This window comes from Brienomyrus brachyistius, unplaced genomic scaffold (genome assembly GCF_023856365.1).
Source record: "Brienomyrus brachyistius isolate T26 unplaced genomic scaffold, BBRACH_0.4 scaffold35, whole genome shotgun sequence".
Lineage (NCBI taxonomy): Eukaryota > Metazoa > Chordata > Actinopteri > Osteoglossiformes > Mormyridae > Brienomyrus > Brienomyrus brachyistius.
Window position 1 is genome coordinate 3974246 of NW_026042310.1, and position 15276 is coordinate 3989521.

Sequence of the window (15276 nt, forward strand, 5' to 3'; positions counted from 1 at the left end):
TATCTTTCTCGATCTCAGTGCCTGTACTCTGGATATACGGGAGCTCGTGACTGAACGTCTGTACATTATAGTAGCAGCTGGTGATTAAAGTCACTGGAATGTGAGGAAATCCGGGAAATCAATTGCAGGAAATTGAAGTTTGGTGAGGGAGTACTTTTAACTGCCAGCTGGCACTGCTCTTTGCATGGTCCGTAGACGATGTCTGTTTGCATGATTGGTCTAATGCGGGTTGGAGAGCACTTCACCATGAGCCCAAGGACAAGCTTTCATGCGTTACCAAGTTTGCCTGCTAGGTGTTGTCGGGACAGGCCCTCCCTAGTGGTCCCACCCTTTAGCTTACCCGGACTTATGATTGGCTGGATTCCCTGCCAGTCTGTCAGGCGCAGCCGATATTTCGACCAATGGAAAAGTTCACCTTAGATCATTTTAGATGCGGGCACGGCGAGGAAGCTACGCTGGGTGTGGTGAAATGGGCAGTAAGTGGGGGGCGTTCGGGAGCGGCGAACTTCAGGAGACCACACCCAAAGGCAAACTTGTGCCTTCTCCACCTACTCGCCACCTACATGAGCAAAACTACTGTTCAAAGCCCTTATCGGCTGTTATTTCCATCTCTGTTTTGCAACCCATAAGTGGGCGAATTATATCTATTCTGGTCAGGTCCAGGCAGTGGCTTTGTAGTCATACTTCGCATGCGAGTGAAATGTAGTCAGGAGGAAGCACACCGTAGGGATGGGACCTCTGTTGCGACTGACCGTCACGTGAATCCTGCCTAAATCCAGTGAATCCTGCCGCTAAATGCTAGTAGGGTCTGCCGCCTGTTCCTTTATTTCCCCGTAAAGATGCGACAGGCGACTCTGAAATCATAACTGAGCCGCAGGAGTCATCACAAAGGATACAAGATCGGCTCGGTTTTCCCTCCGCAGCTCGTGAAACCTCAGTGCACCTCCCGCGTTTCGTGGGGAAAACACGGGGTTTCGTGCTGTTCTTTTTGCACGAGGAGGAGCTTTTCGCAGAAATACGGTAAGACACACATTTTTCCCTGTGAAACTTTGGGTGCGGAATAATTAAAATGGGCCGAAAAAACGAATGGAAAACGAGAGATATCCACACGCGAAGTTCGTATTAGTGACACTTAACTAGGCAGCCGGCGAAGCTTATCGGAAAAGTAAGTACATGAATATGAAGAAATTAATGCGCTGAAACTTTCTGGTCGAACTGGCAGGCATCCCTGGTTCGTGTTCCCTTGAGCACGTAGGTGTCTCATGGTGGGAACCTCCCAGCTTACCAAATTATGGCAACAGCCTGCCTTCGTTGAGGGGTTAAGATGCGCAAAACGTTTTGAAGAGTAAAGCATAGATGTGATTAAAAAGGATGTTGCACTTCTCGTGCTCGTCTGTCTTGATAGCCGCCAGCGGCATTCATCCGCGGTGTGGGGAGAGGATGGCCGTGGCGAGCTGGGGCTGTCCCGGGAGAGGAGGGCAAGCGCCGGATTGAACAGGGATTCTCTTTTCTGGGAACAATCATGGCTTGTTTTGGTCCGGTTCGGTTCGGTCAGAGGCGCAGAAATATTTCCAGCTGCAAGTCACTGGCCTCGAACATCCCCAAATATAACAACCAGACTCATATGAAACAGATGAGTCAGATGTTGAAGCTACATTGCAGTAGACAGTGATTAAACACTATTTTCCATCTAGGCTACTTCTCTTTATATTGTTATATGGATAGTATTTAAATGAATGTAAAATTGTACCGGTACTAGTAAAATGTCCGTATTGCTGCTATTATAATTTGGGTTACATAATAAATGGATTTGTTCAGTGAAGAATCACTTGTACAAACTCCTCCATTTAAGAGTATAATATATTTGTGTATCGCTGTAGGGCAACGTCTTGGTTGGGTTCAGGTCATATGACGTTAATTTGGTTGGATTTCTTTGTTTTGCATAGGTGCATCATTCTGCCTGTGAGTTGATAATTTAGAAAAAGATATTAAAATGAGGCACCTACTATATCTAAAGCATAGTTTGATAGAAATGTCGTGAGTGACTTAGAAATAACCTTAATTATTAATGTTGAATGACATCCCATTCGAGCAAGTATCAGATAGCCTGGGAGGATATGTGTGTTTCTGTGGCGATGCGTGTGGTGGAAAGGAAAGAGAGACCCGGGGAAGCCGGGTCTGACACCGGAATCTGGCGGCACAAAGGACCGGTATAACCCGAGCCGGCTCCCGTAGTCAGGTACGTGTCCATTCTAAGCGCTGGTTGCCTTGGCAGCGCGAAAGGTGGCCAATCAGCAGCCAGGGCCCGCTCACGCACGTGGCAGAGCCTTTAAAAGGTTGCCGGCGAAATCCGTCACCCTTGGTGAGCGCGCCGACCGGCGCCTTTCCCCGCCCGAAAACGAGTGTGTGCGTTTAGGGTTTTTCGGCCATGGTACTTGTCAGCTCGGTGTCTGACTTTTTTTTTTTTTCCGTCGGGCCGCCTCAAGCGTCTTCTTTACTGATTACGGCAATTTTATTTTATAGTCATTGCTTCCAGTAATAACGATGCAGAAGTTGCACAATGAGAAAAGGCGTACACGGCAAGATTTCCCAGATGTGTAACCCACCCCGAAACAGCAGTTGAACAGGCCGTAAAACGATTCGCAAGTAATCACATTACGTATCGGACCTATTTGCCTTTTGACAGGTGTGAGATATGCCGGTGTCTGTCTCCTGTTGCTGTGCGACTTTGGAAAAGGTTCGATGTGGGTGGCCCTGCCTTTCTGTGCCGTGCCCTGTTTTTGCGGCTTGTGAGACTTGCCTGACCTGTTGAACTTGTACACATTTTCCCAGGATTGTTTGGTTTATGGCTTTTGCAATAACCAAACCATGCATGCCATATTTTTGTCCTTGCCGTGTTACAGAAGAGTAAGGGATCTCCGGATTGTTTTGGGAGAATTTTCTCCATAAGGGCATTGAAAATAGGAATAAAACTTTGGATATTTACTTTCTGAAAAGTAAAATAGTTCCAGAGGTTTGGTATTCGTGCTTTGTTATCTGTGTGGTGATTTATTTTGTAAGAACGCTCCTACAGAATAAGTTGTGCAAGCCGTATGGGTGTGCCTTTTCAAGAAGCTCACCTTTAACCCACAGAGCATTGATCTGACAGCGATCATGACAGTGTGTTTGTCAGACAGACGGAGTGAGACGGTGAAAGAGATATTGTGGCACAGGACATGAGAGACAGGCAGCGACTGGAACACAGGACGTAATAAGCGGTTATTCATGCATGAACCGGACCTTTAGGAGTCGCTTGTCAGGTGCCCTAAAATGCAGCTCAGTTTTTAAAACTAGCATAAGTGCTGAGTTACAGTTTGTCGTGTTAATTTCAGTTCATAAGTTAATTTTTAAATCATTTGATTGCATAGCTGGTTAGTGTCTACATGTCCTCTTTCTTTTACCTGAATATAGGATTGTTTAGGCTGTCAGTCCTTGTTTCTATATAAAAAATCACAGACGTATAATTATTTTTGAAGCATTTGGTTAATGGAGTTTAAATGACATATTACTTTACATTAAGGTTCCCCAGTTCCGGTGCTGAAGGGCCAGAATCCAACACAGCTTGCATATATATCCCTGCTCAAACATGCCCTTAACCAGCTAATTACCAGGTTTAGTAGGTGTGTTTGAATAAAGAAATGTGCAGCCTGTGGAACTGTGGAATGATGCTTTATGTGCCGCAGGTTTGTTTATGCGTGTGTATTTATAAACTCGTGACTCGTGTGTGTCTGTGTTCCCCTCCCCCTGCGTTTACTGAGGTTTGTCATCATTCTCCTCTGTGAGCTGAATTCTCGTGTAGTCACATGGTTTACATCTTGATTGGCTCTTTCCGGACCCCGCCCATTTTTCTGACACCAATGGCAGTCATCCCCGCTGTCCCATCCGGAGCGCGACAGCATTTAGCAATCATCATAAAAGCTTGTGATTTGCATGAAATAAAAGCAGGCAAAGTGCAGCGTTTACAGTCCTGTGGGACTCGCTGTGCGTCGACCTAAACTAACCATGGCCGCCAACGTGGCGGGTCCGACCCGGAAGGAATTCAGCTCCCGCCTTCAGCTACATTTGTGTCCCTTGTCCCCTGCAGAGTGACAGAGAGCAGAGTAGGTCCAACGCCATGGCTAACGTGGAGGAGCCCGTAGTGGAGGCATCGCATGCCCACGGGCTGATGAAGAGGTTCTACTCTCAGGACGACAGCCCCCTGACCCAAGATGAGATGGACTCCTTGATGCAGCACGGCGGTAAGGATACGGATTTCTCACGGAGGCAACTGGGTCGCAGTGTATTGCAGTGAGAGAACCCCCATCGTGGGCGGGATTTACTGGCACTGACAATCGGTGGCTGGTTTAAATTAACCCAATCAGAACCGGCCAAGTAACAGGAAGGGGAGTGTGAACCTATTGGTGAGTGGCGACCCGGGGCCGAGCCACATGCTGTGAGCTTTCAAGCCTCTTAAGAACGTTGAGCATTATTGCTGTTTGCCTGATGGAGCCGAGTCGGTGCAGCCTTGTGTGTGCCACGGTGACGCGTGTGTGTGTGTGTGTGTGTGTGTGTGTGTGTGTGTGTGTGTGTGTGTGTGTGTGTGTGTGTGTGTGTGTGTGTGTGTGTGTGTGTTCCGCAGAAGTGCGCTCTTTCATCCTAGTCCACCGTCTTCGTGCCATCCATGAGGCCGGGGTGGCGCTGTTTCTGCGGGGGATCCCGGTGACCTGCAAGGTGGACGTCACCGAGAGGTACACCACACAATCCAAGGTCAGGCTGGGTCATATCGTGTGTGTGTGTGTGTGTGTGTGCGCGCGCGCACGCAAACTCACTGTTTCATAATGGATTATTAGTAGTTATGCATATAAAATGCGTTCTTGTACATTTAATAGGGGAAGTAGCAAAAGCCAAACAACTATCAAGGAGTGAGCACAAGTCAGCCAATCAGAGCGCAGTATGGAATATGTTCCTTTTTGGGCTTCATCCGTGTCTTTTTTTAATGGATCTTTCAGTCTAGGAGGGACTGTGAACTGCATTAGTTAATTTGAAATGGCAGTTCTGCTTTCCCCGGTCAGCGGCCCCGTGGCCCCGGACCGAGCAGCGTCGCGGTTTAGACATAGACTGTCCCAATACTGGAAATGCAGCAAATGTGCCTGAGTCATCACCGGTCAGAATCGTATGAATCAGATTTTCATTAATAAAAGTCTGGCGGAATGACCTTGTGCCCTCTTGCGTTTCCGATGCTCTTGTTTTTAAGAGCGTGAGACGCAGTTTGCAGTAACGCCCCCCCCCTACCCACCCTCCCCCAGGTGCGTGTGTCCACACTGTACACTGTCCACCTTGCGCACGGCGACTTCAGCTGGATTATCAAGCGAAAGTACCGGCACTTCCAAGACCTGCACCGCGACCTTTACAAGCACAAGATGATGATCAGCTTACTCCCCCTGGGAAGGTCGGACACCTCCATCTGTGATCCCCTCCTCCTCCTCCTCTCTCTCTCTCTCTCTCTCTCTCTCTCTCTCATATCCCATCTCCTGTGCTTCCTCTGCCCCAGGTTTGCTACCCAGAGGCAGGAACTTGGCGCCCTACCGGAGGAGATGCCATCTTTGCATAACAATGAAAGAGGCAGGAGGGCGTCCAGCAAGCCGGTATGCCCCCTTGTGGAGCGACGCCCACACGCTCTCATGCTTGCGTTCTCTCCGATAATTGACTCCGTGTCTCAAAAACTGTCCTGTCCCGTCATTGCAGAAACACCTGGAGGAGTATCTGAATGGGCTGCTGGAGCACAGCTTCTACAGGAACTACCACCGAATGGTGAGGCGGCGGGCACACTGCACACATGCACACTCACTGCGCATGTACATATACACATGCACTGCACACTGCCTCCCCATCTGATTTCTGTTCTCCTTCTAGCTGGAGTTCCTGGATGTTGGTCCTCTTTCCTTCATCAAAGATCTGGGACCTAAAGGGCTGTAAGTCTCACACTCCTGCCGTGTGTGTGTGTGCGCGCAGTGTGCACGTCTAGGATCTTATTTTACGAGTATTTACGAGTACCGGGCTTGTCCCAGATCTTTATCCATCCGTGGGATACCCCTCCCACTCCTGGCTCAGCCCACTTCCTGTTCATGGTTACACTCGCTCCCAATTGGCTAAAACACAGTGATTGACAGCGGATGTTGGTCCCGCCCCTTCCCTGACAGGGAGGGCTTCGTCCTGAAGCGTTCGGGGGGTCACCGCATCCTGGGCCTGAACTGCTTCGGCCATCACCAGTTCTGCTTCCGCTGGTCGCGACGGTGGCTGGTTGTGAAGGACTCCTTCCTGATGTACATGACCCCGGACGCCGAGGTGATCTCCTTCGTGCTGCTCTTCGACCCCGAGTTGGAGGTGCTGGTGGGCCGATGCTACACAGACACCGAGCACGGCGTCTGCATCAAGAACTACGCCCGGTAAGATGGTCGGGGGGGGGGGGCAGCGACGACGGCGTTTCAGCTCCCATGTGCTTTCGTTCATGATTTCCTGTCTTTCTCTTAGTGATCATTTCCTGTATGACCCCCGCCCATCATCCCCCCCCCCCCCAGAACACTGATCATTAAGTGCAGCAGCTACCGTCAAGCCCAGTGGTGGAGTCACCAGATCCGCCAGCTGTCTGAACCCTGCGACTTCCTGCAGGTGCATCGTTTCGGGGGCTTTGCCCCCTCCCGTGAGGACACCCTCACTAAGTGGTGAGTGGAGGATCCTGGGGTGGGTGAGGCTGGTGGGTGGAATCAGGAATGTAGAAGCATACAACAGTGCCATAGTTTTCTGCGAAATAACTGACAGAAATTAATCGGTGATTCTTTTTCCCATATTCCACATCACAGGATTTGTGATTTGTATTATTTTGAATAGTAAAACAATTGGAAAAAATGGCATGGACCAAATTTTCTGGTCTCTTTAGAAGGGACTGTGCTTCTCCTCACGCTGGTGAACAGTGCAGGTGCTGACCGGCAAGTCCGGTCAGCCGTTGGAGGGCCGGACGGCCTTTAGTGAGCCGGTCAGCCGTTGGAGGGCCGGACGGCCATTTGTAACCTGGCTCCTTGGCACCTGCAGGTATGTGAACGGCTCTGGCTACTTTTCAGACCTGGCTGACGCGTTGGAACAGGCCAAGCAGGAGATCTTCATCACTGACTGGTGGTGAGTCGGAGCTCGTGAGCCGCGTGCTGCCGCTGCTGGACTGATCGCTGGTGCTGACTGCCACACGCTCTCGCCGCCACACGCTCTCGCCGCCGCACGCTCTCGCCGCCGCACGCTCTCGCCGCCGCACGCTCTCGCCGCCGCACGCTCTCGCCGCCGCACGCTCTCGCCGCCGCACGCTCTCGCCGCCGCACGCTCTCGCCGCCGCACGCTCTCGCCGCCGCACGCTCTCGCCGCCGCACGCTCTCGCCGCCGCACGCTCTCGCCGCCGCACGCTCTCGCCGCCGCACGCTCTCGCCGCCACACGCTCTCGCTGACACACCCCACGGCAAGCAGATTCTTCTTTTCCTCTAACGGAGGACCCAGCTCGCACAAACCTCTGTACTTGCTCCTCTCTTTCTCTGCGGGTTGCCTTGCCCTAGGCTGAGCCCTGAAGTTCACTTAAAGCGACCAGCTACGGACAACTACTGGCGTCTCGACTGCATCCTGAAGCGGAAGGCGGTGAGGCCCCCCGGCTCTTTCATGAGTGAACCCCTCCATTTTTTCCCCCCACCCTTTCTCTGCGTCCCACTGCCTCCTTTTAGTACTCTAAGGCTGTTTCCCCCTCCCCATCTCTCTGGCGCCCCCTGCAGGAGCAAGGTGTGAAGGTGTGCGTGTTGCTGTACAAGGAGGTGGAGCTGGCGCTGGGCATCAACAGCGACTACAGCAAGAGAACACTGATGAACATGCACCCCAACATCAAGGTGGGACGGACACCCACAATGCACTGCTTCATTATGCCAACTTCCTTCACCGGGCTGTGCTAAGGAGTTCATGCCCCTCGGTGAATTGCTCTCCGTGACGAGAGGCCATCGTGCTAATTTGGAGCTAATTCTCCACCCGCTTTGGGTATTTTGGAGTCCAACATGGCTGGGAAACACCCTGCCCATACCTGACCTCCAGCACTCCAAACATGATTGTTTGTTTTTGATCCCTTCAAATTCAAATTGACACTCTCCCCCCCCCTCCTCCCCACCACGCAGGTCATGCGGCATCCCGATCATGTTTCTGTGATTGTCTTGCTCTGGGCCCACCACGAGAAGGTAGTAATCATTGACCAGTCAGTGGCATTCGTCGGAGGAATTGACCTGGCCTTCGGGAGGTGGGACAACAGCCACTATAGGCTGACCGACTTGTCAGTCACAGAGACGCCCAATCACGTTTCAGGATCAGAGGTGAGATGGATCTTGTGCTGTCACGCTGTGATGGGTCTCTTTTTATATGGCTGGGCTACCAGCGCCACAAAGCATCTGGGTAGACGATTGTCCCACGATTGTGTCGATGCAAGTTGATGGGTTTTACGGACTTGCTGGTACCAGTTCCATCGTGACCTTTTGGTCCTGCCCCTGCCAGGCTTGCGACACAGTGGGCGACGATCCAGACGGGTCAGCCTCCCAGCTACTGCCTGGCAGGTCCGAGTCAAAACCGGCACCGACTGAGTCTGAGGACTTGTCGCAAAATAGCCAGCTGTGGCTGGGGAAGGACTATAGCAATTTCATCACCAAAGACTGGGTGCAGCTGGACCGGCCCTTTGAAGGTGTGTGTGTGTGTATGTGTGTGTGTGTGTGTGTGTGTTTGTGTGTGTGTGTGCGCGTTCGTGTGCATGGCTGGCAGCCAGCAAACTGCACAGCAGAGCTGTCTGCTTTAAATTGGACTGAACTAAATGCTTGATCGGATTAATGACTCAATCATTAATGGTTGTTTCCTGTGAGAAATTTGCAGGTTTCAGACCTGTTTCAGAGGCAAACAAGGTTTAAAACAAACATGACTAATCTGTTTGCACATAATTTTACGCGATGCTATTTATTTATTTTTATTTTTTTTCCATGGGCTGTTTCAGCTCCTGTACAAACATATACTTCTGCTATAAATTTTATAGAAAATGTTCTATTTGGGAGAGCTTCCTTCTCTTGCTGTGAGCACTTTCTTGTACTGAGTATGAGGATCGGTCGCCCCCCCAGATAATGTCGACCGCTCCCAAGTGCCACGCATGCCCTGGCGCGACTTCGCTGCCGCCCTGCATGGGAAGGCTGCCCGGGACGTGGCACGCCACTTCATCCAGCGCTGGAACTTCACCAAGGTCTGAGGTCGCGGCCCCAGCGGTTTCTTTGGTGTCCCATGTCCGTCTACCCCAACCCCCCCCCCCCCCAAATAATCGTTAAGTCTCCGCCTCCTGGCAGATTTTCAAGAGCAAATACAAGGATGACTTCTATCCGTGTCTGCTACCGAAATCCCACAGCACGGCGGACGAGCTGCCGTACAGCGTGCCGGGCTGCGGGAGGGCGTCAGTGCAGGTACCACCGACAGCACAGACGCAGACAGACAGCCTCGCGTGGTTTATGGCCGATATCCGTCTGATTTAGGTCTGCATCGGTGCAGATACTGATCTCGAACATCGGATGGGTGCACCTCTATTAATTTCCATCGCAGCCGCACACGCGCGGCACACAGACGCGCTCTGAATAGAATGATTACAACAAGGCCCGAAGTGCTTCGGTCTGCGAGATGACGCTGTTCACAGTGATGGTGCCTGAGGCCGGATGCAGACTGCTGTACGGGTCCAGGTCACCACACATGCAGCTCACTTGAAGAGCCTGGCTCGCATTGAGTTTGCCCGCCGTGACATTTTGACCATTTTCACACCTGGTTCCTTAATGGCTGCACCATCTTGTGGCATCTCTGCCCGCCCTGCCAGGTGCTGCGCTCCGTGGACCGCTGGTCGGCCGGCACGTGCGAGAGCTCCATTCACAACGCCTACCTGCACCTGATCGAGACCAGCGAGCACTACATCTACATCGAGGTAAGCGTTTGTTTGAAGGGAGCCTTCATTTTAGGGCAGGGTTTCCCAACCCAATCCATGGAGACCCCCAGACGGTCCACATTTTTTTTGCTCTCCCCCAATTCCCAACATACATCAGGTACTCGGTGCTCCTGATTGGCCTCGAGCTCAGAGGGGTCGATAGCGGGGACCCTCTGGGGGTCCCCGTGGATTGGGTTGACACACAGTTCTAGGGTGACCAGAACTTTGGGTTTGAATCTTTTGTAACCCCTGAGCGCACGGGCGGAAAGATTAATGGCATCTTGATGCGGTATTTATGTTCAGTTTATTTCTGACGCTCCACTCCCCCCTCCCCGATATGCCTGTAGAATCAGTTCTTCATCAGCGGTGCGGATGGGAAGAACGTGCACAATGGTATCGGGGACGCCATCGTGAAACGCATCCTGCGAGCCCACAGGTCCGTCTGCCTGCGAGCCCACCCGCCTGCAGGGGGTGCTCTCCTGTAGCATCTACTCTGAATTTATCAGCATAGCTGGAGCAGCTGGTTCCAATCTTGAGTCTGAGCTCTTGGCTGTGAGGATGTTTTTCCTGGACGTGCTTTTTGGGCCAGTCTCTGTCTGCCAGTCTCTGTCTGCCAGTCTCTGTCTGCCAGTCTCTGTCTGCCAGTCTCTGTCTGCCAGTCTCTGTCTGAGTCGGTCGGTCTGTCTTACTTTGTGATGGTATCCTAGATTACAAACTTGGTGTTGAACGTTTGTCGTTTTCTTGTCTGCCTCCTTACATCTGTTATATCCTGTGTCTGACGTGGTTCTTATGTCAGACGTGACCTTTTCGTTGCCCCCCAGGTGTCTCTGCTTATTCTCTCTCTCTCCCCCCCACCCAGTGAACAGAAAACGTACCGGGTCTATGTGCTGGTGCCTCTGCTGCCTGGATTCGAAGGGGACATCAGTGCTGGGGGTGGCAATGCCATCCAGGCCATCCTGCATTTCACGTACAGGTCAGTGACTCGGTAGAAAACAAGCGGACAGACTGACACCGTCCAGGCCGTAACACACATCCTGCCTGGTTTATTGGTTTACTGCGATCTGTCTGCTGACGGTTTTCTGCGTCTCTGTGATGTAGGACCATGTGTCGGGGGGAGTTCTCCATCCTGGCCAGATTAAAGGAACATAGTAAGTCACAACTTCAGCTCTGACGCCCCCCACCATCTTAATTCCCTCTTTTAGCTCACATTTTCCCCTACAAACAGTGCCGGCTGTGTGTGTGTGTGTGTGTGTGTGTGTGTGTGTGTGTGTGTGTGACATTATTTATCCTACTATTTTGATGAATACCAGAAATCCCCCCCCACATGTGTTAAGTGACTGAACGCTATTCCCCTCCCAGTACAGGACCAGTGGTGCCAGTACATTTCACTGTGTGGTCTGCGCACGCATGCCCAACTCTCCGGGTCGCTGGTCACCGAGCTCATCTACGTGCACAGCAAGACACTGATCGCCGACGACCGCCGCTACATCATCGGTGAGCGATTTGCCCCCCCCCCTCCCCCCAGGCGGTGATGCCACAGTATGACACAAGGCCGCCACGATTATTAAATATCATGTGACACCGTAACTATAGCGATAACACTCAATAAATAATGCCAGATTTTACAATGTAAACAACCATGACGAGTGACTAAGTGATGAACACTGTATGACCTCTTTATATTAGTGATGTCAATATAATAATAATAATAATAATAATAATAATAATAATAATAATAATAATGTCTGGCTAAGCCAATTTAAAATGTGCTTCGTTGTCTTTCATTACCTTTCACCATGTGGGACTCATGCTGCGCCCAGCGTGGGGTCCAGCCCTTACGCTGGGCACCTTTACAATCTCCGCACTGAATTATGACACTGTAATTAAGCTAAAACGCTGAGCCCATGCGCTGCTTAAACCTGTGGGGTCAAGCTCACAGACACACTTGGTAAGATTAAGTCAGGGCTCTCCTCCTGTTTATCTCCCACTTCCTGCTCCCCCTCTCCATACTTCCCCATTTCCTGCCCTTTATTGTCATAATTATGGGTGCCTTCCTGCCCCTCCTCCCCCTCCCAAGGCTCCGCCAACATCAACGACCGCAGCATGCTAGGAAGCCGGGACAGCGAGGTAGCAGTGCTGGTGGAGGACAGGGAGCGGGTGCCTTCGCGCATGGGGGGGGGTGACTACGAGGCGGGCCCCCTGACTCTGGCCCTGCGCAAGGAATGCTTCAGGTCAGAGGTCGCGCACACGCGGATAGGAGGAACCTTACCATCTCCACCAGCATCGCGATATTCATGCCCTCCCATGGCACCTGCCTGCTCATTTCCCCAGGGTTCTCCTGGGGGCCGACGGCGACCCCAGCATCGACATCCAGGATCCGATCAGTGAGGATTTCTTCCAGGAGGTGTGGAACAAGACTGCCGCATTGAACGCCAGTATTTATGAGACGGTGAGTCAGAAATTCCTCCACCAAGACACAATCGTGGACAGAGAGACAGGCTGACTGAGACTGATAGACACAGACAGGTTAAAAGCAGCTGACGGAGAGAAACAAATGGAGAGACGCTGAGAGAGACAGGCTGACCAATGGTTGACAGACGGAGCACACCACATTTCAGACACAGTCACAGTTCTGTACCCTCTTTGTCTCCCACCCCCATCTATACTTCACCTTCTATATTCCCTCCACTGCCCCACCATGCGCCTGCAGGTGTTCCGCTGCCTCCCCTCCGACTCCATCCCCAACCTGCGCGTCCTGCGGGAGCTGAGCCCAGCGGAGCGGCTGTGCGATACGGATCCCAAGAAGGCACGGGAGCAGCTAGGAGCGGTGCGCGGCCTGCTGGTGCACTATCCCCTCCACTTCCTGTGCGAGGAGAACCTGCTCCCACCACTCAGCAGCAAGGAGCGCATCGTGCCCATGGAGGTGTGGACGTAGCGGGGAGGCTAATCCCAGGGTCAGCCAGGCCACAAGCCTGGGGTAACTGGTTAAAGACCCACTGACCGTAAAAAAAAGACACTCAATTTCTATAGTTGCCATATTTTGCACACATTCTTTATCATGGGGGTTGAGAAGCCCCCATTAATTCCCAGCCCTCTCAGAGCTTCTGAGCTCTAGGAGTTTCCGGGGCAAGATGCCATGCGGTGTTCTGGATGCAGATAGTGCTCCGGTCCACACGCACCATTGCAGTCGACCACGTTGCAGCCCAGAATGCACTGCACTCCACACTGCTGGTTTGGAGGTAAAACAGGAGCCGTGACACTAATGAGGGCAGTGAAGCCAGGGAAGGGCAACATGGCAGATTTTCTTCTTCCTCTGTAGCTCATCTTCAGTTGAGGTGTAACTGAAAGCAATGGGGGTGGTGGGGGGGGGGGAGTTTTTAACGCGCTGTTACCATCTCTGTGGTGTGGGAGAGGACGTGCGCCACTGCCCTGCCTCCATCCTGCTGTGTGAACATCCGTGGTTGTTATGGTGACGGACGTTAAAAGCAGATGGGGGGGTGCAGGGAAGAAATGGGGAACGGGATGGACGGAAAGGCCGGGGTGCCGGGCAGGAGGGTCAGCCATAGGGACAGAGAGAAGGGGATGCGAGGAGTTAAAAGGGCACGAGGGACCAAGGGGACTCCTGCGAAGAAATCGCTGTGCCTGCCGCTGCTGTTACCGTGGCAACCAAGTGAATTATTATGTAACGCTCCTGTTGACGGCTCAGAATCCTCCATTGTGTGTGTGTGTGTGTGGGGGGGGGTTGTATGTAATGTTATTGTGAGACAGATTGACATCACTGCCTCCAAGTGCTAACGCGCTACTTTATTTGTCGACTTAGAAGACATTCTTACATGAAGTTACCTACGCGTCCTATGTGAATCCTTACAGCCCGCAATTCACAGCTCACTCAATTCGGGTCTAGGACCGTGTCCGCCGGTACCGGAAACCCGGTATAGTTCCTCGTTCACGAGTCCGGTTCTTTAACTACACTACACTAAACTGCCGGTAACAACAACCAACAAAAAAAAAAAAAGCAACAAACTTAAATTTGAACTGAAGTTCCTGCTGTGGATATATGCATTTAGCCGAGGTCTATAGTAAGTAATCGGCACTGATCGAGAGACGTCTGAAAGCGGACGTAGTAGGACAATAGCGGGTGTATTCATTATAAAGTGCCGTGCTTTTATATGTATATTATTTCCTGTAGAGTACTGTGTGTATATTACAGTACTGAGCTTAATGTCTTGTCTCTCCCCTATACCAGCGACTCTCAACGTATGGGCCGCGACAAGTTCTGAAACGGTTGTGAGGCGGAGTTGGAATTGCAAGCGTTTTAAAACCAGCAAGCTCCACCCCAGCCCTAGAATTTACCTTTATAAATTGGTTTTGGGTCTGCAAATGCTTAGCGCAAAAAAAGTGAACATTTTACCAATCCAAGAAGCCAAATCGCGGATGCTTAATTTAATATTCACTGGCACATCCAATCAGATTTGTGCGATAGGCATTGATTTGCGTAAATTGCAGATCGCACTGCGCGCCTAATAGTAGCGGTAATTTAAACCTATGCTTTATATCAGGGGTAGGGAACCTGATCCATGGAAAGCCGGTGTATCAGCCAATAACAGTGGATTCCAAGGACTGGAGTTGAGAATCGCTGCTTTATTATTGGCTGACTGAGGTCATCCCAAAAACCGGCACGCACACCGGCTCTCCATGGATCAGGTTCCCTACCCCTGCTTTATATGATCACGACCTAGCTGGCATGGTAAAGATTGGGTCGCGGTTCAAAAAGGTTGAAAAGCACTCCCCTATAAGTATCGAGATGCACCCAGATTGACGTGCGGTGGTCCCAGTTCCAAACGCGTGCAATTAATTACAGTACTTTATTAATGAATGTCACGATATTTTATCTAATTTTAATAAAAACATTTAATACTTGTAAAGGTTTTATACCGACATAAAAATATAACTTTTTAATTGTTTTTACTCATGTTTATATTATTTGTATGTTACCGAATTAACGTTTCTGCATACTAAATGTTTTTTATGCATTTGCTTATTGGATATACTTGGCCTATCATACAACCAGACATGCTATCAAATACCAGCCTTTTCATTGTATTTTCACACGTCCTTTGTAAATCGGTCCTTTGTTGCACACAATTAAAAATGTAAAAAATATTTTAATCTATGGTTCTAATTTCCTGCAACGAATAAACTTACATTTCCTCTTGTCGCCACTGTGTGTATTTGTGTATTTTTAT

General features: G+C 50.9%; 1 protein-coding gene across 4 annotated transcripts; it reads left to right on the top strand.

Moving 5' to 3' along the window:
• The first annotated feature begins 421 nt into the window (after positions 1-421).
• pld2 (phospholipase D2) lies at positions 422-15248 on the top strand. 4 transcript variants are annotated; one of them, XM_048997857.1, is made up of 24 exons: positions 422-1020; positions 4124-4277; positions 4658-4785; positions 5325-5467; positions 5570-5663; positions 5764-5829; positions 5932-5990; positions 6219-6464; positions 6597-6740; positions 7108-7191; positions 7614-7692; positions 7824-7934; positions 8214-8405; positions 8584-8767; positions 9192-9310; positions 9411-9524; positions 9926-10030; positions 10378-10466; positions 10890-11003; positions 11129-11178; positions 11390-11524; positions 12108-12261; positions 12362-12479; positions 12741-15248. In XM_048997857.1, the coding sequence occupies exons 2-24, from the start codon at positions 4154-4156 to the stop codon at positions 12963-12965; spliced, it is 2877 nt and encodes a 958-aa protein (XP_048853814.1). In that variant the 5' UTR covers positions 422-1020; positions 4124-4153; the 3' UTR covers positions 12966-15248. The 4 variants fall into 4 exon arrangements, with proteins under 4 accessions (XP_048853814.1, XP_048853815.1, XP_048853816.1 ...); XM_048997858.1 differs by lacking the exon at positions 422-1020 and adding an exon at positions 1031-1165; XM_048997859.1 differs by lacking the exon at positions 422-1020 and adding an exon at positions 2350-2642.
• Positions 15249-15276: the final 28 nt, after the last annotated feature.

Bases quoted from the DNA above. Each gene is read 5' to 3' on its own strand.
- pld2 (XM_048997857.1), top strand. From the start codon at position 4,154: ATGGCTAACGTGGAGGAGCCCGTAGTGGAGGCATCGCATGCCCACGGG. The intron at 4,786-5,324 runs GTCAGGCTGGGT...ACCCTCCCCCAG, and splicing joins GGTACACCACACAATCCAAG to GTGCGTGTGTCCACACTGTA. The intron at 6,465-6,596 runs GTAAGATGGTCG...CCCCCCCCCCAG, and splicing joins TGCATCAAGAACTACGCCCG to AACACTGATCATTAAGTGCA.